The sequence below is a fragment of the Gekko japonicus genome, unplaced genomic scaffold (genome assembly GCF_001447785.1).
Source record: "Gekko japonicus isolate JY-2015 unplaced genomic scaffold, Gekko_japonicus_V1.1 scaffold3980, whole genome shotgun sequence".
Lineage (NCBI taxonomy): Eukaryota > Metazoa > Chordata > Lepidosauria > Squamata > Gekkonidae > Gekko > Gekko japonicus.
Genome location: NW_015177136.1, coordinates 68,087 through 92,714, shown reverse-complemented (window position 1 = coordinate 92,714; position 24,628 = coordinate 68,087). Strand labels below are relative to the sequence as shown.

The window sequence follows — 24,628 nt, the reverse complement described above, 5'->3', positions numbered from 1 at the left end:
GGGGGCGCCTGGGAAATACCTGGAGATCTGCCACAGAGTCCCCCTTCCAAAGTGGCCATTTTCTCCACGTGAACTTATTCTGTAATCCCAGATCTCCAGCCACCACCTAGAGGTTGACAACCCTAGTCACCACTGCAAAGGAACCCCGCATATACGGAGCAAATAAATGTAAGAGGACGTAGCTTTACAAAGGAGAGGCTCAATCAAATTCTATATCCGTGCGTCCCAGAAGAAAACATTTTTGGCAAGGCATTGCCTGAAGTCCTTGCCACTGGTTGGAAGGATCAATTTATAAACATGAAAAAAATATATTCACGCATTCAGAGCTTCACAAGTAAACAAAAAACTAACATCAGTCGCTCCCTGACGCCATTACGCCTGCATATACGTCACCTCCGCCTCAAGCTCTTATTTTCTCCCTCCCCGGTCTGCTTCTCCTTCGCTCCAGAATCGGAGCCGCTTTAGACGCATGCGCAACAGGCGGGGCGTTGCGTTGCTAGGGCGGGAGAGGCCCTTGGTTACCGGTTTCTGCTGCTCGGCTGGCGGGGCCGGGAGAAGATGGTAGCGACTCCTCAGGTAAATAGATTTCCTCGGAACCTTCCCTGTGTGGCTTTGCCTGTTCTTGAGGAACCGACCCCTCCACACCGAGTCGTCACTACGAACGAGGGAGAGCGCGTTAGTAGGCATCTATCTAGCCAGTAGCCACCACGATTCACTTTTCCCCTCTCTCACAGTGGACCCTGGCTGCTGCTCACATATCCCTGCCCACCTAGAGTAGCGCGTGTCCGTCCATCGCCCTAGCAGAATTGTTATTTCCCCCCCTGGAAACGCTTTTAAAGGCTGAGATGATAGACCGGGATCCGACCTGTGAAGCTTCGCTTGCCAGTGCATTTCTCTGTTCTGCAGACACTGTGCCTGGGCTCCCTTCCCAAATGCCCAGTCATAAACTGACTCGTAACATACTTGGTGGTTGGGTTCTTCCCTCCTCAACAGTTATGACATATCTAGATTGTAATTGTGCATTGGTTTTTGGCCCACTCTTTCAGGGTGGTGCTCTTGATTCTCGTCAGTTTGTCCTCACAACAACTCAGCAAGATGTCTGTTAAAAATCTTCATTATGTTGTATGCTAATTTGCTGCTCACCCTCTACCTGTATGTATGGACTGGTAACTTCCATTTTAATGTATCTGAAGAAGTGCGCTTGCACATGAAAGGTTATACCTTGAATAAAACTTTGTTGGTCCTAAAGGTGCCACTGGACTCTTATTTTATATTCTATATAATTTAGTGTTGTCTAACCATATAGTTATATATAGGAGCTGCGGTGGCTCAAGTGGTTAAGACGCTGAACTGCAGGCTGTGGAAGGTCGGTAGTTCAGCAGTTCGAGACCTGGGTTGCCGTATGACGGAGTGAGTTCCCGTCTCTAGTTCCAGCTCCTGCCAACCTAGCAGTTTGAAAGCAAGAAATTGCAAGTAGATAAATAGGGACCACTTCGATGGGAAGGTAACAGCATTCCGTGCGCCTTGGTGTTTAGTCATGTGACCGCGGAAATGAAACGGAGATGAGCACCGCAACCCTAGAGTCGGATTCGACTGGCTTTCGAGCAAGGGAACCTTTACCTTTACTTTAACCATATAGTTATTCTAGATACTCAATTCAAATTGGAAGTAAAACTCTATAAAAGGGGAGGGAACCTTGAGCTGAGCTTTCTACTTCGATGTCATGACCTATTTGCCAGAATAAAATTTTCATCTGATTTTATTAGTACAGATATGTGTTGAAGTGTTGTCCTGATGTATTTCATAGTAAGTAAGGATAACTTCTTTAAAAAAAGAAAAAGATAGTTTTTTCCCCAAAAATTCTGATATCCTGTTTGGTTATTTCCTTGTCTATATTACTCTGTTCTTATTTGAGGTAACTATGGAGGGAGATCTTCGGAATATAATTCTCTTCAACGCTTCCAAAAAAGAGATTTGTACTATCAACAGTGGCTATAGGCTTCTACAGAAAAGGCTTCGCAGTAACTGGAAAATACAGGGGTAAGTTGAGTTAAAGGTGTTTATCTTTTCTGATTTCTGTCAGTTACATGGGATTATCTGCTGTTATATGGAGTGTGAGGCATGATCATGAGCATGTCATCTCCTGTTTCTAGATCAGGGTTGAAGCTCAAGGAAGGCATTTATTTATTTATCATATTATTATTTACATTTTTATCCCACCCTCCCCGGAGGCTCAGGGCGGCTTACACGGCATATCGCCAAATCATACAATAGAACAATAAAAACATTAAAAATATTAAAACACATCACAGTCATAAACAAGTTTTGGTGCTCCTCTCCTAAAAACAAGATGGCCGTCTTAATTAAATATTAAATATGCATGGCAACATTGAGGATAGTGTCTTCTCTCTGTAACCTCTTGCCTCACCCATGTCATAGACAGGAAAAAAATCTACATCTGTTTGACAGCTAGTGTGCTGTAGTGGTTAGAATGTTGGACTAGGAAGAATGAAGAAGAGATTGTATTTATACCCCGCCCTTCACTACCCAAAGGAGTCTCAGAGCAGTTTACAATCCCTTCCCCTCCCCACAACAGACACTCTATGAGGTAGGTGGGGCTGAGAGAGCTCTTTCAAGAACTGCCCTTGAAAGAATAGCTCTGAAAGAATTTATGACTGCCCCATGGTCACACCAGCAGCTGCATGTGGAGGAGTGGGGAATCAGACCTGGTTCTCTCAGATTAGAGTCTGCGGTCATAACCACTACACCAAGCTGGCTCTGGGCAACCCAGGTTTGAATCCCCATTCTGCCTTGGAAGCTGACTGGATGATGACCTTGAGCTACTGAACACTCTTAGCCACTCTTAGCCTTGTTGTAAGGATAAAGTGGAGAGCAGGAGAATTTTGAAAGCCACTTTGGGTTTCCACTGGGGAGAAAAGTGGAGTATAAATGAAGTAAATAAAACATTAAACAAGCAACAGATGGAGCTGTTTATGGCAGGGTCTCCCCCCCCTCCCCCGCACTAAAGAAGCAACTAAACCTGGATAGTCCTTCATCTCAACCATGAATTTATTAATTTTCAAGTCACTATTTTCTCAGCAGCAGTCCCTTAAGTACAATATGGGCATAACTAGGGAACTGGCTTTGGCCGGGAGGGTGGGGTAGGAAATTGAGAAATAAATACATAAATGACACCTTTGCTTTAGCAACAGTATACAACCCTGACCTGGATGGGTCAGGCTAGCCTGATTTTGTCAGATCTTGGAAGCTAAGCAGGGGGGGCCCTGGTTAGTACTTGGATGGGAGACCACCAAGAAAGTCCAGGGTTCGCTACACAGAGGCAGGCAATGACAAACCACCTCTGAATGTCTCTTGCCTTGAAAATGCTATGAGGTTGCTGTGAGTTGATGGCAGTTTACAAACACAAATGTGCACTTTCAGCATTAGTGTTTTTTTAAAAAAATATGATTACTCCCCTGCATTTATGTTCAAATGGGTGTGGTACAAAAAGATGCAAAATGTTTTGTAGTGTGACATCTGTCTTGAAGACTGAGAAACTGGAAAGACAGTTGGTACGTGTGTTCAGTGTTCAGAACACAATACTGCATTTCAGGTTTGAACCCCAAGGGGCCAGGAAGGATGTTAAAAAACAAACAAACCACTGTAAGGTGATATATTTCTTGAGCACTGAGAATTCACAATGAAACTTGGTATGTACATTTATAATATATTGGCCCCGGTCACACGGGCCGGATATCGCGGGAGGGAGGCGTAGCTGTTTGCCCTGATATATTTCTTGAGCACTGAGAATTTACAATGAAACTTGGTATGTACGTTTATAATATATTGTTAAGTAACAGTTCAGCTCTCACACCTTATATGGGGGAAAGAAACAATGTAAAAAATCAAACATATAATATTTCCACTGAATAAAATACCTATGTCTAACAGAAATTTGATAAACATTGATTTATGTTGATTCATTTTTTAGCGTTTTTTTTTATCACAGTTCAAAACTTCTAGATGACTTGCCTTTGTGAATGCAGGGTAATACGTTCTCATTTATTTGTGCCTAGTTTGAAAGATGAAATCACTTCAGAGAAGTTGGCTGGAGTAAAACTGTGGATTACAGCAGGACCCAGAGAAAAGTTTACAGCTGCTGAAGTATGTTGCAATCATATGTATCTCAAACATTGCTTAAGAATTTACTTATCTTCTTTGTTTATGTATGTATTTATTTAAAATATTTATGTCCTTGCCTTTCTCTCAGGCATCCTGGGACCCAAGGCATTTCTCTAGTGCAGGGGTCCCCGGCCTTTCTGAGTTTGCAGGCACCTTTGTAATTCTGACACAGTGTAGCAGTTTATGGCTTCCATAAAATAGCTGCCACAGAAAGCAGAGCCCGCAAGAAAATGGCTGCTTCAGTTTAGAACCTTGTGTTTTGGTGGCAGCTGCTGTCAAAGCAATGCTTTTAAAAATCTGCAAAGCGAATCAACTCTCCAATGACCAATTATAAAATCATAGAATCATAACAGTTGGAAGAGGCCATGCAGGCCATCTAGTCCAACTCCCCTGCTCAATGGAGGATCAGCCTAAAGCATTCCTGATAGGTGTTTGTTCAGCCACTGCTAGATTGTAACTTTCAAGTGGACTCCTAGCCAATTATTGGTGAGCCACCTGCTGGTTGCCGGGATATTTGTGGGGGAGATCTTTTCTTGATCCCGCAAGGCTCATCTTATGTTGCTAAGCATACTCAGATTCATTTAACCTAGATACGTTTTGCTGTTTACACGGGCCGAGTATGTATTCTAGCATCCTCAATTTTAAAAGCCTGAGGATTTATTCTGGTGGGGGAAAAATAAGCTGTGCAAGACTGAAGTCAGCCCATTTCTTTTGTAGTCCAGACAGATCATATGTTACAGCATAAATCCTTGCTTGTGCTGCTAAAGATGAAGTCAGTCTTCAGGATTAATTTGCCAGTCATCTTCTGAGAAAAATAGGATGGGATTTTTTAAATCAAAGAGATGTTGGTACTTGTGTATGACATAGATGCTTGTAAACCTGAGTATCTTAATTTTCTAGGGTAAATCTTCTTTCCTTTTAGGACTGTTGGATTAGCTCTTCTGATTATGAGCTCTTTTTTCTTTCTCAGTTTGAGGTTCTGAAGAAGTATTTAGAAAGTGGTGGGGATATCTTGGTGATGCTGGGAGAAGGTGGTGAATCCCGATATGACACCAACATCAACTTCTTATTGGAAGAATATGGGATCATGGTCAATAATGGTAATACCTGAATTGAAACTTTCTTCTGTCGTCAGTCTTGACAATGTTTGCATTCTGTGGATAGGAACTAAAAACAAATGACCAATTTATTTAAGCATGTTTTGTTGTTTTAATATCCAGGACTGATACTGTTAGATTCTTCAGTTTTCCAAGCCTTTTGCTTTAAGCTCAAGTCCACTCCTCCATTAGGCTACCCTTGGCAGTAACAGAACAGTGTGTGAAGACCTGAGCAAGAGCAGTTTGCTGAATTTTCTAAGTCAATTTCCCACTTTCCAGACATGCATAGACCTTTAAGCTCAGGGACTCACTGTGCTGCAGGCATGTGACAGGCAATTGGCCCTTCAGTGGTCTGTGCTGGATTGTGGTGCAGAGCCCCCTCTTCTGCAAAAGCCCTAACCTGCTTTCTCTCTCTCTTGCTGCTGGGTTTAGCTATCGCATATCCCCTGTCCAGTGTTTCTCACCTGCATGTGTGGCATCACAGCCCCCCCCCCCCAAAGATGAGTTTTCTCAAGGAGAGCAGGCTTCACGCAGCAAACATCTGTGGAGCACTGAAGGTCTGACTGGTGGGGCTGGTTAGTGGCTGTGGTAGGCAGGAGGGGAGGAAAGAGAGGGAAGAGCTTTCCTGGGGAGGGGAGCTCTGGGCTGTAAGTGCACGCATGGAGAATTAGAAAACCAGTGGATGAGAATTAGACTACCAATGGGTAAGCGTAGCGGGGTTCCAGTCTGTCAGGTTGGTGTAGAAAAGAAGGCAAAAGAGTGCTGTTGCAAAGAATGGTGTTAGTCTTTGAACACACCTGTGCTGTGCAGGAATCCTATCCATTGCCTTGCCTTATCATCCTGTTGCTCCTCTCAGCATGTATGCAAAGAGGGGCAGGAAACATGGCATTCTTGAGCTTTACGTATGCATATTAGCAGCTAGTTCTTCCAAAGAACAGCAAAAACCAAAAAACTGGCCCTCTAGGGCCTCAGGACTCAGCAGGTGTGGTTCTACAGTCCAACTGAGAGACTTTGACCCTTGGCTAGCTGTGCTAAATGAGGTACAGAAGAACTTGAGTTTAAACCTGTGAAGTCACAGCTCTTTTGGGCACCTTAGCACAGCTTTTTACCCTGCTCTCTCTCTCTCTGCAAGATTACATCCTTTATTTTCATTGTGACAGTTTTACTTGTACCTTTGTTATGGGTTATATGCACGCTTCTTGTTCCTGATATGTAGCAAAGAAAATTGCTTCACCTAGTGCATCTGATTCATATCTTACCATTTTCAGCATGATGCTATAGTGGAAAAATCCTATTCCCCCCCCCCCTTTTATTTAGATGCTGTGGTGAGGAATGTGTATTATAAATACTTCCATCCTAAAGAAGCCTTGGTCTCCAATGGAGTTCTAAATCGGTAAGTCTTTGATTGTGGAGGGTATGTAATTGTTCTATGTATGAGTGCAAATTTTAATTTGCATAACAGTTGTATAATAGCTTCAAAAATCTTATTGTCTGTGTTTCCACCAAAAAGTGAAATTAGCAGAGCTGCAGGAAAAACACTGTCTGGAATAATAGATGAAGATAACACTGGAAATGATTCTCAGTAAGTATCTTTTTTTGCCCCGAACCCTTCACAATTGCCATGAATCTTTACTATGTTCTGAAGAAGTCAGTACGTGGAGGAAAATGCTATTAACATTTTTATTCTATAGAATGTCTCAGATTCTGTATAAGAGCATAAGAAGAGCCCTGTTGGATCAGACCAATGATCCATCTAGTCCAGCATCCCGTCTCACAAAGTGGCCAACCAGAGCCTCTGGAGGTCCAATAACAGGGCATAGAGGCTGAGACCTGCCCGTGATGTTGCCTCCTGGCAGTGGTATTGAGAGGTTTACTGCTTCTGGACAGGTTCCCTTTGGTCACTTTAGTATGTTGCATTTTCAGTTTTGCATTGTTTTAAGGGGAATTTATCATATGACAAGCCAGAGAATTTAAGTTTGTCATGTTTTGGCTTGGTGCCCAAAGAGAGTAGAGTAGGTGCCGGGCAAGCCTCAAGGGGAAAGGGAATTCCACAAGGGATTTGGACTGAGCCACCACATATACAAAGGCGCTCAGTTGCTGGTGTTTTGGTATATCGGCCTTCAAGCACTGCTGTTTGCATAGTTTGGAAGCGAAGGGATGTAAAGGCTGAATGCAAGTTAATGAAAGAGATTTTAGTCAGAGAATGTGCCCTGCGATGATCTGCTTTAATCAGTTTATACCAAGGAGATGTTTTATTTCTTAATATAACTTCTCTATCTAGACCAGCATCATGTGTGTATATCTGCACCTTGCCATCTACATCGGGCTGGAAGGATCCACAGACAATGTCCAGCAGCTTATATGTCCGAAGGACCGTATTATACTTAGATTGCCAGTTGGGGTCTTTCAAGCTTTCAGAGAAACAAAGGCTGGCGAGATTGTCTGCTGGAGCTCTTTTCAATCTGTGCCAATAGTTAAAAAAAAATGTATGAGCGCCAGCCCGAAGGGAGGGAAGACCCACTTCAGCCCTCAACAGCGCAGCTGGAGTGCTTGGGGAAAGTGCTAACAGCCTTTTTAGAAAAAGATTTTGAACTCTCTCCAAATTTATGATCAGGGAATCATTTCATCCCCAAACCTCGACACCGTATAAAAGTTGGGTGATTAACTTACTTTGGAAAAGCTTTAGGGCTGGTTCTATCTGATATCCCCCTTTAGTATGGTACAATTTAAGAATTGCCCCCATAACCCGAAGTGCTGTTGATTTTATAATGTCAGTATGTGCCTTCCAGGAAAGCGTGTCGCAGAACGTAATATCTAGATATTTAAAGTTACGGCTTTGGTCTTTTGGAAACCCATCCACTGTCCAACTAAAAATGCGCCACTGCTTCCCAAAGACTATCACCTTGGTCTTTGAGTAGTTAATTTGTTGGTGCTTCTCCTTACAGAAGGCGCTAAGCCTAGACAGCGACCATCTCAAGCCAGTATGAGTTACAGACAGCAGGGCTATGTCATCAGCGTAAAGAAGGACTGAGATCTTTCTTGGCCCAAGACGGGGAGGAAAAAGATCAGCGCCTGAAAGCCTCACAATGATGTCATTAATATAAAGATTGAATAGGAGAGGAGCAAGGACACAGCCCTGCTTCACGCCTCTAGCCACGGGAATGCTGTCGGTCAGGGATCCTGTAGTACCCACTCTTATTTTAGACGAGGTGTTGGTATATAGTTTCCTGATCAAGTACAAGAGATCTTTGTCGATATTGGTATTTGCCAGCTTAGCCCAGAGCCTGTCTCTGTCTGTTGAATCAAAAGCAGCTGCAAGGTCCACAAAGGCCACATAAAGATGCTTTGTAGGACCCTTTACGCCGTTAATGGCCCAACGATACAGTGTCTGACAATGATTGATGGTACTTTGGCCCTTCCGAAAGCCAGCTTGTTCTGGAAAAATAACCTGATTGTCAGCTTCCCAGTCCTCTAATTTTCTCAATAGAAATTTGCTGTAAAGTTTTGTGGCTATAGGGCGATAATTATGAGGGTCTGATTTACTACCCTTTTTAAATATTGGCACAATAATGTTTTGTTTCCACCCAGTAGGGAATGAACCAGAAAGGTTAATCTGAGTGAACACCTTTGCTAGTATTGGGACCCACCAGTCAGGAAATTGCTTGAAAAGCTCTGAAGGAATCATGTCCTCTCATCCAGGTGCCTTCCCATTTGGAAGTGAATCAATAAGACTTTTAATCTCAGCAATTGTGACTGGGGGCCACTGAGGTATATCTGGAGAACTAAGCTGCAGGGTTATTTGGCTGACGTTGCTAAGTTTATTGATGGTATTGCCAAAGACCTGGTTAAAATGTGAGAACCAGTCCTTGGCGCTAATTTGGTCATCTAAAAGGGGGGAAATATTCCCTATACCTAGAGACACCAAGTGCCAGAACCTAGCCTCGTTGTTTTTTTTTACAAACTGCAAGGTTGAGTGCTTCCCATTGGGATCTAACAAATGCAAGCTTCTTTTCCTTCAGCAAGTTTTTATAGGCTGATCTCAATGCCATTATTTGGGCAGAGGGTATTCCCCCGTTAGCATAGCATGCCTGCCACAACTGTCTTGTCAACTTATTCCTGAATTGTCTACATTCCTGGTCAAACATGTATGTTTTTGTAGGGCTCTTACTTTTGTATACCCATTTGGTGCCACGCTGAATGTGATGAAACCAGCAGTCGCTGTTCTGTCCACAGGATCTGTCTGTTTTCCTCTTAATAGACCCATCTTGGCATTTTATCATTATAAGGTACATTATTGCATGAACAACCAAAAAGTGTTTCTTTTCATTGTATAGCTTCACGCATAATTTTGTTATTTCTATTTCTGTGCAACTTTATCAGAAAAGTATCCCAGGCTAGCTATTTTTTGCTAAAGGCTGAGTATAGAACCTTTGAACAATGTTAAGGCCTATGATATTTTTAGGAAATGATCTACATTGAACAGTTACTCCAGTTTTCTCTTAAATTTTCAGTTGTGTGCCAATCATAACTATAATATATATGATTTTTAAATTCCTTTCAAGACTAAACATGGTATAGTAAATAGGCCCTACTCTAGGCTTACACTTTACTTTTTAAAAGGATGTTAAATTTCTGAAATGAATTGAGTTATATTTGGATCCTAAAATGATAGTTTGAATTTTTTTCAGAGTAGTATAATTTTGGTATCTTAAGGCCAGGCATTTGATTTTAGTTAGAATTTTAGCATATCCCTAAAATTTGGAAAGAGCAACAATGTGGCAATGTAAAAAAGAAAATCCAACTAAAATGGACTTTAGTGGGCATAACTTGAAAAATGCACAAACATTTTATCCCCAAAGCCATACCAGATGAAAATGATGCGCAGTGTTCGCTTTCTTCCCCAAGTACTTCTGGATATATATGTTGATCCTTTGTATGATTATTTTTGGGGTGCAGATAAGGTTTGCAAATGGCTACATTTGGTGTTTTGGACACTGGGCTTTCTGTTTTGGACAGAGTATCTGACTTTTGCTACAGTGGTATCAGAGAATACACACAAGAATCTAAAATGTCCTGTGCATAGATTTTACAGATTTGGCTTTCTGTCAGCAGCTGCTCATGTACCTTTGTGACCTGTCTGACTTTGTGAAACAGATTTCCAGGGTGATTGAGAGGCTTCAGTAGGAAGGGTTGAGGTGCAGAAACCTGAGCACAGGTGAAAGCTCTGTCTGGAGTTCTTCTGAGCCTAGCTATTATTTCCACTGTACTTCTTGACCCTAGTTTTTCCTGCCTATCATGTTTGGATAAACTGACTGGAGTAAGGCACTGGGCAGGAGAATCAGTCACTAACTACACAGTTTGTCTTCCCTTGTCTTTCTGGAGGTAATGATAGACAATATGCTTTAAGAGGAAGTAGAAGAAGAAGAGATTGGATTTATACCCCGCCCTTCACTACCCAAAGGTGTCTCAGAGCGGCTTACAAACTCCTTTCCCTTCCCTTCCCCTCCCCACAACAGACACCCTGTGAGGTAGGTGGGGCTGAGAGAGCTCTGACAGAAACTGCTCTTTTTCAAGAACAGCTCTTATCAGAACTAGTTCATCCAGCCAGGTGCAAGTGGAGGCGTGGGGAATCAAACCCGGTTCTCTCAGATTAGAGTCCACGCACTTAACCACTACACCAAACTACACCAAATAGTAGTGTGTCTGTCAGGCCAGAGAAAATTATTATAAGAAAAATCTATAATCTGTTTGAAGAAAAAAAGGAGGTAGGAAAAGAGTCATAGGCCACTGATACTCCTTATTAAGTAAACAGGAAAAATAAGAGCTGAGAAACCAAATGAAAATACTTGAATATATATATTCATATATTGTTGGGAACTACCCATCAGTCTTTCCTAGTAGTAGTAATAGGGGAACAAATACTCAGATCTCTAGGTAGACCAACAGTTTTTGCAGAGGGAAGAGGCTGGGAGTGGGGAGATGTAAAAGGAAGGCAGCTCAGACAGGTCGAGGAGGACCACCCTGAGGTTTGCAGAGCTGCGCCCAGAGAGAAGGAAGGCTAGCGACCCAGGAGGAGCACAGGGAAGGGGGAATGGTGACATAACCCTCCCCTCCCCCCGCCGCTCATGAGGCTGAGACCCTAGCTGCTGGGAGAGGAAAGGAGTGACACAGTGGCTGGGTTTCCCCATCTCTGGACTCCAGTGACAGTGAGTGGGGGGGGGGGTCAACAGACATGTGACAAATGGAATATTTTATAAAAATTATATACCTGGTAATGGAATGCACTGATTCATGCTTGGAGCAATATTACTGATGGTCCCTGGAATGTGACCCATAAACATTTTCTATTAATTTTTGTTTGATAGAATCAAGGTGGAAAGTTAGCTGTGCTAGGATCTTGCCATATGTTCAGTGACCAATATTTGGAAAAGGAAGAAAACAGCAAAATAATGGTGAGTCTTTGCTGCAAACATCTTTTAATTTGTTCTTAGTCTTTTTAATATCATGTGCTCTCATGTTCACTTGACCAGCTTTTCTCAAATCTTAGAAACCAGAGCTGTTACAAAATTGTATATTTTTGGATTGGGGATTCCAGAATGTACATTCCTAGTAAAGACCATAAATCTGAGACCAGTCTTTAGCAAGCATTAATAAACAAATCTTTCTTGGAAACCAAAGGTAAATCTTTTTCTCAGCTTGGCTGCTCGGTAAGGACATTGATTAGTCAAGGCAAAGACAAATACCTGACAACAATGTAATTATTTATAAGAGCTCTAAACTTCATGGAGAACCTTCTTTGAAGATTACTAATGAAACATAGTACATAAGAAGGGCCCCGCTGGATCAGACCAGTAGTCTATCTAGTCCAGCATCCTGTCTTAGTGCCTCTGAATGTGGACCTCAGTCACCATGGCTAGTAGCCACTGATAAATTTATCCTCCATGAATCTATCTAACTCCTTTTTAAAGCTGTTTATTCCTGTGGCCATCACTATACCCTCAGGCAGCAAATTCCACATTTTAATCACTCTCTGTGGAACATAGTATCTCCTTTAGTCTGTCCTGAACCTATTGTCCATCAGCTTCATTGGATGCCCCTGAGTTCTAGTATTTTGGGAAAGGGCTCAGTTCTTCAAACTCCCTTCCTGAAAATAGAGGCTGTGGCATGGTTCCTTCCCCTGCATTTTCTGCAGTGAACACAGAAACAAAAAAGTCTCTACCATTTCCCCGAAACCTCCAGTTCCCCGTGCTGGGCGGAGACTCTCCACAGGCATCCACTTCACACCCCGGTCAGGGGGGCCTTGCTAGTGCCGGGAGGGGGAGGGGGGGCCTTCCTCAGATAACCGGAGCACATCCAGTTGTGTGGTGTCAAGGTTGTTATGTATGTGTGAACACCTTTTAAAAAAAAAACAAAGAGGTCTGTAGCACCACACCTATCTTCTGGGGTTAGGATCTACCCTTTCGAGATCCAAAGGAAAACGGAAGCGTGCCGTGGCGCTGGCTGCTTTGTCTAGCATTTTATGGTCAAAGCAATGGTATTCCCAGTAGTAATGTATGGCTGTGAGAGTTGGACCATAAGGATGGCCAAGTGCCGAAGAATAAATGCTTTCGAAAGAAGACTCTTGAGAGTCCCTTGGACTGCAAGGAGATCAAATTAGTCAATCCTAAAAGAAATCAACCCTGACTGTTCCCTGGAAGGCCAGATACTGAAGCTGAAGCTCAAATACTTTGGCCACCAAATGAGAAGGGAGCACTCACTGGAGAAGACCCTGATGCTGGGAACGATTGAAGGTCAAAGAAGAAGGGAACGGCAAAGGATGAGATGGTTAGACAGTGTCACCGATGCAACGAACATGAAATTGAGCCAACTTCAGAGGACGGCGGAAGACAGGAAGGCCTGGCGTGATGTGGTCCATGGGGTTGCGAAGAGTCGGACTCGACTGTGCAACTGAACACCAAAAAAAGTGTAATAACATTATCTGCTTTAGTCACCTCCAGCTCTTATTTTCTTCTCCACCTCGAGATCAGCCACAAGGGTTTGATCTGGTGGGCGATAGTACACCTCCACTTTTAAGTAGCCCTTAGAGCCCAGTATTTCCACACATACCACTTCTGTTGGGGAATTAATTCCCCTGATGTTTTCTAACTTATTTGATTCTATGCCATCTTTGATGTATAGTACCCCATCCCTCCCTAGCCTGCCTATAGAGTTGATACCCAGGAATGACTGTATCCCTTAGATTTCCCCCATGTTTCTGAGATACCTACTATATATAAATTGTCATTGAACACCAAACACTTCAGTTGCCCCATCTTGGCTCGGAGATTTCTAGCACTGGAGTATACGCATCTATGTGTTTCCCCCTCCAGTACCCCTTGCCTCCCTTGGCCCCTTAGCTGTCATACATGGCCCTCAGTTGCCATTGTGCCCTAACTCCCAAGTTCTGTTATGCTTATTTCAATATTACCCTGAGTGTTTACATAATCATCCCTTTGGACGGACTTGTCCCAAACCGGAGGCTCCCCTGCTCCTGTCGGCCTCCCCCCCGCCCCGATCAGTTTAAAAGCTGCTCTGCCACCTTTTTGATATTAATCACCAGCAGCCTGGTTCCCTTTTGTTTCAAGTGAAACCCGTCTCTTGTACAGGTTCAGCTTGTTCCAGAAGGTTCCCCAGTGCCTAACAAATCTAAACCCTCCTGGCACATAAGAACATAAGAGATGCCAATGTTGGATCAGGCCAAAGGCCCATCCAGTCCAACACTCTGTATCACACAGTGGCCAGAAATACCAGTGCCATCAGGAGGTCCACCAGTGGGGCCAGGACATTAGAAGCCCTCCCACTGTTGACCCCCCCAATCACCAAGATGACCACTTTCTCATCCACACATTGAGACCCCTGATCTGTGCCTGTCTAGCTGGCCCTGTGCATGGAACTGGTAGAACTTCTGCGAATGCTACCTTTGAGGTCCTGGCCTTTAACTTTCTGCGTCTAGCCTAAATTTTTCTTCCAGTACCACACAACTATATTTCCCAATGTCATTGGTGCCAACGTGCACCATGACTGCTGTCTGTCAACCTATTTAGATAGTGTGTAATGTCTGCAACCTTTGCTCCAGGCAGGCAAGTCACTATGCAGTCAGAATGCCTGTCACAGACTCCACTCTCTATATTCCTAATGGTCGAATCACCCACGACCAAAAACCTGCCTCCCCCCAGCCCCTCGGTATGAGAGGATATTGGTCTATCACCCACGGAAGGGATCCCTTCAGAGGGGTCACATCCCTCCTCCTCAGACTGACGCTCTGCAACCTCAAGACTCTCCCTCTCCACAACAGAAGAGCTGTCAGCACAGGAGGGGGACTGTTCTGGTAAGTCCTGAGAGTCTGTTCCTGAAACCTCTCTCTCTGCCTCAGCTTCTCGAGGTCAGCAACCTAGCCTCAAGGGAATGAACCTGTTCCCTGAGAGCACACCCACGATTTCCACCCGGTGGGTAGATAATCATATATGTGCCACTCTCTAACAAAACACTGGATAGCCCCCACTCCCCTGCTGTCTTTCTGCCGTCATAACTGGTTATTGGTTTAAAGGTATGTAGAGTGATGCAGGGTCCTCAGGCCTGATCCCCAGGCTAAGAGCCGCAGGCCAAGAGCCCCTTGACTCTCACCCTTCAGTTCATGCCTTTGCCTAGGAGGAGCCTTATAGTTTAGAGGCCCATAGCCCCTGCCTCCCAGCGGAAACAGGAGAGGGTGGGGCGTGCAATCAGCCCCAGGCAAATAGGCCTTGCTCAATGAGCAACAGACCAGACAAAAGACCCAAACAGACCGAGACAAAAACACCACTCTCCAGCAGGCTACAAGCACCCACTCTCCCTCAAACTCTGTCCTCTCACAAAGCAATCTCAGGCTGTGATCACACACTAAATAATCCACATTCAATCCACTTTCAATGCACTTTTGAATTGGATTTTGCCAGTTCTCTCCCCTGCATTGAAGACAGTACATCAATACAATAAAATTCTAACAGATAATATAGATGCAGGCATCCTGTATATATTCATAAGGCATTTTCTGTTATATCAGTTTATTTTAATTAGTGAAACTCTTGTCCCTTGCTCAGCATGCCCAGTACTCCTGGTTGTGCATTAAACTTTGAAATAGATACCCATCCAGGGATTGTTTTTTTGTAAATATCTTTTGCTCTGGTGTGAATTCTATTCACATATATGCCTTTCTTCCCACTAAGTAACATTAATTGTATGTTTTGAGGAACTTCAGCTATTATCATGAAGTTTTGATGTAACTCCTCCTGATAAAACCATCAACTTACCAGAATTCTGGTTTTTAGGATGTACTTTTCCAGTGGCTTACAACAAACGACATCCATTTAAATCAGATCGATGCAGAAGATCCGGAAGTAAGAGAATCCAGTTTAATAATTTTAACTTTTGTCTCTAATAAGCTTACTGAATTTCTTTGTGTATTTCTTATATCCCTATTTACCGAGGAAGCTTTGGTAATCTTGAATAAAGACGTTTCACTAATTTTGGCACTTGCAAACTTTCCTAAGCGCTGTAAGTGAATCTGTTAAATTTCTTCTCCACTTCACATTGTGAAGAATGTAGGAGTGTTGCCCAGGGGTGTAACTGAGTGATCAGCTTTGCATGACAAACAGAATACTATCAAAAAAATGTAAATCTTGAAGAATCTAATGAAGTTGGCTTGGATCTAGCCAGGGTTTTCCCCTCCTCATTACAGTGCTTGTCCCACATGGCTTTTATCTGTACAGGTTGCATCATTCCCAACATGGCCTTTTTTTAGCCCTGTAAAGCCTGGTTGGATCCAACCCTTTAAATGAACTTCAACTAAACAAGTAAAAATCTATTTTGTAAATCAAACGATGTATGTAACTGTTTGCAAAAATGCTGATGGAATTCCTCTCTTTCCATGAGAGCAGTCAAGCTGCAAAGTATTACTTTGAGGAATGGTCTATTTTATTGTGTCAGATGGTTCCTTATCATACTGGGAATAGTCTGTTGTTAGCTCTCCAGCAAACTCTGCGTACTCTGTGATTTTTCAGATAGCTGATTATACCATGCTTCCGGATATAGCCAGACTGTCAGAGCGGCTGCGAGTCTGCCTGCAGGAGGGAGATGAAAACCCACGAGACTTCACAACACTTTTTGACATGTCCACTTATCAGCTGGATACTACAGCCCTTCCCAAAATAATCAAGTTGGTTTCATCATCTGCATTTATTTTTAAATATATATATCTCTAACTAGCACTTTATGACTGTGGATTGTTTTAAACTGGTTTTATCTATGTTCACAATTGTTATTTATATTTTATCCTTTGTAAGCCGCCCTGAGCCTGCCTCGGAGACGAGGGCGGGGTATAAATTGAATGAATGAATGAATGAATAAATAAAATTTGAATTATTTATTTATCTGCAGAATTTGTATCCTGCCTTTCTGCCCTTCCAAGCACCACCAAGGTGGCTAAACAATGGCATAATTCACACATAACAACAAACTAGGATTTGTTATGGAAATGAGCCTTGGATATCCTGCCCCCTTTACATACAGCTTTGAAATTTATTCATTATCACTTTCATGGGGAACTAGTTTGATATGGACAAGCCAGAACAAACTCCCCCCCCCTTACCTTCAAACTGTGGTTTAATCCTGGTTTAGAGATTAGAAAACAGGTCACAGGTGTGTGTGTTTGGGTGGGAGGAAATCTTTGTATGGCCTCCTTGGTAGTTCTGTTCAAGAAATATTAATGTAGTCCATTTGAGAATTGTGTGTGTGTGTGTGTTAAGTGCCATCAAGTTGCTTCTGACTTATGGCGACCCTATGAATTAATGACTTCCCAAACATCCTGTTAACAGCCTTACTCAAGGTCTTGCAAACTGAGGGCTGTGGCCTTCCTCTTTACCTGCTGCCTTCAGTTTTTCCCCAGCATTATCGTCTTTTCCGGTGACTCTAGTTTTCTCATAATGTAAGCAAAGTACACTAGCCTCAGTTTAGTCATTTTAGCTTCAAGGGAGAGTTCGGACTTGATTTGATCTAGAACCCACTTGTTGTTTCGGACGTCCACTTTATCTGTAAAATTCACCTCTAACACCACATTTCAAATGAATCAACTTTCTTCCTGTCTGCTTTCTTCACTGTTGAACTATCACACCCATATATAGTAATGGGGAATAGTAAAGTAAAGGTAAAGGTTTCCTTGCGATTCAGGTTTAATTTCCCGGTATCCTTGGATGGGTCTGATTGATCCACACATTACAAAGTAAACAGGTTGGTCTCATGTCCCTACCCTATGTAACAGTCAGGTGTGAGTTGCAGGTTCTCCTCAGTTCCTGCATGTGAGATGCATGATATGTAGTTGGACAGCAGCACACATGGAGAAGGGGTTTCATCCCCACCATGCCATTTTCTCAACCTGAAATGGTCCAGAAGGATGCTGTGAGAACCTCAGATGCACTGGGTTCAGACGCGTTAGCAAGTGATCAGCTCATATTTATTAATGAAATTCAGCTCATCTAGAGACAAACTAGCCAGGTTCGAACCCTTCTTTTATCCATGTACCCAAACACCCCCCCCCCCACTCCTGTGATTGGCTATTTACAGTGTAAGAGTCCATCATAGGTCAACCTTCGGATCTGGGCAAACCTATTGGTCCGCACTAGGATCCGAGTCGGCTATTGTTCTAAATCCTGAAGGTGCGCTAGACCGAATGGCTTCCTTAGTGCTACATGTACAGACATGTCCATATCCACGGCTAATTTTGGGCAGGAACGCACAGGAACGGAGTTCTGGCTGGCTTAAGAGTTGGCCACACCCACTACAGCCAAAACCTCTGCACATGCGTGGCTACAGAGGGAAGGCCTGGAGAGCGACACCCCCACGACGACTCTGGGGAATAGTAAAGTAAAAGTAAAGGTTTCCTTGCTTGAAAGCCAGTCGAATCTGACTCTAGGGTTGCGGTGCTCATCTCCGTTTCAAAGCCAAAGAGCCAGCGCTGTCCAAAGAGATTTCCGTGGTCATGTGGCCGGCATGACTAAACACCAAGGTGCACGGAATGCTGTTACCTTCCCACTGAAGTGGTACTTATTTATCTACTTGCAATTTCTTGCTTTCGAACTGCTAGGTTGGCAGGAGCTGGAACTAGAGATGGGAGCTCACTCCGTCATGTGGCACACTTGGGTCTCGAACTGCTGAATGATAGAAATATAAGAATTGTACAATAATCATTTTGTTGTATTGGTGGCTTGATTGCTTCAGTAACAATTTAGCTTATTGTGAACAGTTTTTACATGGCATAAAACAGCATACACATTTATTAATTGCATTTGTCAGCAGGATAGTATTGTGTGAAGTGCCTGTAGTTAGACATAAGCATGTTGTCAACCATATTTTTTCCCCTTTTGCTAATCTGACTTCATTGTAGGTCTTATGAACAGCTGAATGTGAAATGTGAACCACTTCAGCTAATTCAGCCTCGCTTCGAAACTCCACTACCTGCGCTCCAACCAGCAGTGAGTAGTAATACTGTCATTTGTTGCTGTTACTCCACTCCATTAATATGTAAGTAGAACAAATCTAGATATTGGACAAGACAGGGGCAAATACGGTTTTTGAGGTAGTAAGAATGCAAGATTCCTTTTGTAATGTGTCAGCCTAGCCATGTGTGAAGTGAGCATCAAAATGATTTTCAACAAATGGGCAAGCAACATGATACATGTGTTTGGGGAAGAAGCTCAAAGCTTATAGGGTACGAAAGGAAGATGTAAGCAGGACATCTGGGCAGCTGGGATACAAGTTTAGGTTTTAGGCACAGGGCAAGAAGAAATAGGAGCAGAGATGTAAGATGAAGCAGACCTGTGAAGGGCCTTTTGTTTTTCAGGGGAAGTAAAAGTGAGGGAACAGTTGACATAGACAAAGTGTTCCATCCTCATTCAACACGTCAGAAGTGTGTCCAGTGGGGTTGTTGCTCAGGGATAGAGCATCTGCTTTGAATACAGAAAGTCCCAGGTTCAACTTAAGGCATCTCCAGTTAAATGGATTAGGTAGTAGGTGATGTGAAAGACCTTTGCCTGAAACCTTGGAGAGCTGTAGTTGGAGTAAATGACGCTGACCTTGGTAGACCAAAGTAGTACGAGGCAGCTTCATCTATTTTTGTGTGTTCAGTACTGCCAGCCTAAATCTGTTTCATATGTCAAGTCCCCACAATTAAATGCATTTCCCTAAATTCAGGTCATGGATTAAGCATTCCCAGCCTAGGCTTGCCAGTTCCTGAAATCCTAGAATTAGGAAACAAAATATAATAATCCAAATACAACTGCTTCCTTCTCACCCTAACATACTGTTTCATTGCTTTTCTAGAAATTTGCGTATTGGTACAGGCTCTAATTAAAGTGTTTGCTTTGTACAAGCAAGGGCATGATTAGACTTGACAGCTCATCTTTTTCTTTTCCTAGGTTTTTCCACCTACCTTCAGAGAACTACCTCCTCCCAGTTTGGACCTGTTTGATTTAGATGAAACTTTCTCTTCCGAGAAAGCTCGTCTTGCCCAAATAACGAACAAATGTAAGTAGGGCAAACATTCAAGTATGCTCAGCTGATACCAATTTGCAACAAAATGAATTAAATTCCTTCCAAAGTAATATGATGGTACCATAAAATGAGTTTTTCAGAATCCGTTAGAAACCTTTGACCTTTAGGTACCCCAGTTCTTCTCAGCCGAGCTATAGTTTCAAACTTTCCACATTGCTTCTGTATACATAATTGATAGACATTTCTATCCTATGCATTTTTACACAGAATAAGTCCTTTATTATGTGGAGAAAAGTGCCAGTTTTCCTGTTGGCTGAACTCATTGAAATCAATGGGGTTAGGCTGGAGTAACCTTACATAGTATTCCCATATGTAGAATTTATATAATTACAAGCACTGGACCTGTAAACACTTGCAGGGGACATCTCATTTTCATCCTGTCCCTTTCTTGAAAGCCCCCATAGCTTCTCTCCTTTTCCTCCTTCCTTCTGTTCTTCCTACCCATCAGCTAGCCTACCTTTATCCACCTGCATCTTCAGATTTCCCCTTTTCCCTTCCACTGCCATAGTCTACCTGGGAAAACTGTGGCGCAGTTGTGCAGAGCTAGCTGCTGGTCCAGGCTCAGTTCCATGGTGGGGAACCCATAAAAATTTGTGGGGAACACCTCATTTCCCCCTCTATCCCCCTTACCACACAGCTCCCTCTTTCCTCCTGGCAACCCCCATGCTTTCATCTTTCCCTGCTTGTCTTTCTCATTCCCACTCATCCACCCACCAACCTACCTTTATGTGTCGCCCATCTTCAGCTGTACTTATTATTTATTAATTCATTTACACCCCACCTTTCTGTCCATTGGGTACCCAGAGTAGTGTACATAATGCTCCTCCCTTCCATTTTATCCTTGCAATAACCCTGTGAGGTAGGTTAGCAGCACTCCAAAATCTCTCACTCTGAAACAGAATCATGCTGCAGCCAGGCCTGCTTTTGTCCTCCTTGCCTATTATCTGAAAGCTATGGCTGTGAGGGAATCGTCATGATTGGGCAGACAGAACTGTCTATAACGTATGATCCTGTTTGCCTGGGAGAGCTACCTCCCTCCTTCCCTCCATCCTGTTGCCCAGTAGACTTGTAAAATGGTGGTGGTGGGGAGAAACCAGGCCTAGAATCCTCAAAATGCCAGTCCTGGAGATTCACAGGCATTTCTAGAAATATTCAGGACTTGGATGCCAGGATTGCTGAGAACCCTGAATATCACGTGGAGATATTCAGGTATTTTGGGGGTATTTATTAAGAACAGACACATCCAAGCATGCATTCATACTTGAGAGGCTTAATATTTATGGAACTTGTGTTGTAACTTCAAACAGTTATTTCATTTGTGTGGTGGTGTTAGGTACTGAAGATGACCTGGAATTCTATGTCAGAAAATGTGGTGATATTCTAGGAGTAGCAAATAAACTCCCAAAGGATCAGCAAGATGCCAAACATATACTGGAGCACATTTTCTTCCAAGTAGTGGAGTTCAAGAAGCTAAATCAGGTAAGCCGATAGACATTTTCTTATGTGTGTGTTGATTCAAGGAGAGACAGATGAAGGTTAGGTTTCTGGGAAAGCCAACTCCTCCTTCACTTTGGTGAACTACTATGAAGGCACTGCATTAATATTAATTACAAACTAGGAGTTTACAGTGTGTTTAATTTGCTATTAAACCCAGTTGAGTACCCTGTTTCAGCAAGCTCTAAAACTTTTCCAATTCAGAATGCAAAGCAGTATTTAAAAATAGCTTGTAGTTATGTTCACGAATAGTTGTGGTGTACACATAATGTTTCCAATCTTCTAACCTTGGTTACAAGAAGGGGAGCACCCTGCAGGTATGGATGTTTTTTCTTCCCTCTCTCTCATTGATATACTTCATTTGTACACTTTACATTGTTTTCTTCTCCTTCATTTTATCCTCACAGCAGCCTTGTGAGGCAGGTTAGGCTGAGTGTGTGTAACTGTCCTAAGATCACTTAGCAAGCTTCTATGGCAGAGTGGAGATTTGAACCTGGGTCTCCCAGTTCCTAGTCCTACACTCTAACCACTGCACCACACTGGCTGTCACCCCCCCTCCCCTTTTGTAAGTTACTCTGATGCAGTATTATGCCTGCATTAGTAGTAATTCTAACATTAGCTCTGTTAAATCATGTGAGACGTCTTGTTCTTAACTGTAGTTAGTTGTGAAACCAGGATTCAGCTCACAGTCACTGTAATCCTGGCCTGCTGCAACAAATGCTGGTTTAACTTCCTTCTCTCTGTAGGCCTAGGGGGGCATTATCAATGAACAAGCCAGGATGTATGAATTTCAGCATTACGCTAAACCATAGTTACAACTTATGGTGCTTTCCTAGCAGAGTTGTAGTCTTCTAAGCCCAATTACTTCTGTTTGCTTAGAGCCGGGGTGGCCAAACTTGCTCAACGTAAGAGCTACGTGGAATAAACATCAGATGTTTGAGAGCTGCAAGACATGAAGAAATATTACACACACGTTTTTATTTTAAAATATGCAGATATGATTTTTGTTAACATTAAATGGGGACTGCCAAAAATAAAAACAAGAGTAAAAACATATACTGATAATGATATTTATTTGTCTAAGAGAGAGGTGAAAAGAAAGAAGGAAATAGGTGGGAAGAAAGAGAGAGAGAAACAAAGAAAGCAAATGGGAGGGAGGAAGGGGGAGAGAGAGAGAGAGAAAAGCAGGCCTCCCCTTCGTTTCCCCAGCCGCCCTGCCGGGAGCCACACAATATGTGTGAAAGAGCTGCATGTGGCTCCTGAGCCGCAGTTTGGCCACCCCTGGCTTAGAAGCTATGATCTGATGCAGTAAAATTTATGATGATTATGAATTTGCTTAGAAAGGTGTAACTCTGCTTAGGATGACAGTGTGTTATTCATAAACCAAATTCAGATCCTTCTCTGATGGACCCTAACTAGCCGTAATGAGTGGAGTAGTCTGGATTAGATAATCAGTCTGACTGTAGTTTAATGAAACTACAGGTTTCCTATGATGTCCAAACTGAGCCTGTAGTTAGCTGAAAATAGCTTTTTCAAACCCACTGTAACTATGGTTGCAAACTGTTTTGAAGCCGATAATAATTTGGTATTAATGTTAGTGGAGAAAGGAAAAAGAGTAGCAAACCCTCTGGCAGCTCCTGGTTTCCTAACAGTGGTAGTAGGAGTTGGGGAGTTGAAATGATGCATAAATTAGGCACTTTGTCTTGAAGAATTTCAGAGGTGACCTGATTTGGCTTCTTAAGAGTCACACACATTAAGTACTGTTTCCAATCCCTTCGAGGCATGTGTTTCCTTGAGTCCTTCCGGCAGCATCCTTGTTGAACTTCTCTCATGAGAAAATGATGTCAGTGACTTCTCCTCCTCTAGAGGGCACCCATAAGCAGCACATGCTCCCCTTTGGAGGTGAGGAAGAAAATGTCAAGTGTTTAACATCTAGCTTTTTCAACTAAACACACAATGAAGTGTAACTGGAGTATTAGGGGACCCATTCAGAGTTTTACGGTGATTGAATGACCTGCGTTCAACTGCAGTAAAGTACTTAAAAACTTTCACTTAGCAAAGAACACTAAAGTTTTGATCATTATTGCATCATTAAATACAAACTGCAAAAATACCCACACTATTTAAAATACTGTTTTAAATCCACACGGATTTAAAATCTGCAAATTGATAGAAATAAAGGAGCTTCTCATGTGACTTGTATGACTTTTGATAAATATCTTTTTTCTTCTTCTTAAAGGAGCACGATGTTGATACAAGTGAAGCTGGATTCCAGAGTGGTTTCTGACCCCTGTCTTTTTCCTGACTGAAGTCTATGACTCTGCTGGGGGGGGGGGGGCATTGCCCACTTTCTTCCATTGTATGTTTGCTCAGTAGACTGGTGGACTATTTCCTGCCATTTTCTGTGCCCAGTAATATCTTGTATGTATGTAGATAGTCTAAACATGCAATGCCAAATGAGTGATTGCCATGTAGGCAGCAATAATTTTGATAAGTTTTTATGTATGAAGCATTCCATATTCGACCAGTTTCTATTTTTTTTAAGTAAAGACCATTTTGTACATCTTCAAGTCATTGTCTCTGGCTTGTTTTGTTTAAGGTTTTTTCCTTATAAAGTTTCTGCATGTGGTTGCCATGTATGATTCTACTGTCCTGGTCACATAACGAAGGGGGTTACTTATCACGACATCAGCCCAATCTCATCAGATCTCAGAAGATAAATAGGGTCAGCCCTGTCTAGTATTTGGATGGAGACCTCAAAAAAATACCAGAGTTGTGATGAGGTAGGCAACGGTAAACCACCACTGAGTATCTCTTGCCTTCAGAAACCTACAGGATTGAGTCAGCTGTGGCTTGATGGCGCTTTCCACCACCACCACCACCACATCAGATGAGGGTTATTGTAGACCTGCATCCTGAAGGTCATTGACCACCCCCTCTTATACAGGATCTCACACTGCTTTTGCCAGATTTGGAGTGATCTGCCAGATCGTACAGAATCTCTCTGCAAACAACAGGTGGGCTGGTAGAAGGAAGATGAGGTTTGGATGAGCTACTCAGCATGACTGAATATGAGCCTTTCTCATCAAGGAAGCAGCTAAAGTATGCAGACTCTTTAGAAGGTCCTGGGAGGCAAGCCCAATCCAGAGAGACCCAAAGCACCATGGATATTGTATGTTTTGAAAGAATCAAGGCTATATAATCCAGGCAAGAGCTGCCTTTATTCCCTGCATACC

General features: G+C 42.8%; 1 protein-coding gene across 1 annotated transcript; it reads left to right on the top strand.

Annotated features, from left to right (window-relative positions):
- The first annotated feature begins 507 nt into the window (after window positions 1-507).
- On the top strand, window positions 508-23,914 carry IFT52 (intraflagellar transport 52). The gene is made up of 14 exons (XM_015428335.1): window positions 508-576; window positions 1,916-2,040; window positions 4,077-4,164; window positions 5,153-5,282; window positions 6,597-6,672; window positions 6,790-6,861; window positions 9,439-9,565; window positions 11,645-11,731; window positions 15,623-15,691; window positions 16,355-16,509; window positions 18,733-18,820; window positions 19,763-19,871; window positions 21,232-21,377; window positions 23,632-23,914. Exons 1-14 carry the CDS (start codon window positions 559-561, stop codon window positions 23,677-23,679), a joined length of 1,338 nt encoding a protein of 445 aa, XP_015283821.1. The 5' UTR covers window positions 508-558; the 3' UTR covers window positions 23,680-23,914.
- Window positions 23,915-24,628: the final 714 nt, after the last annotated feature.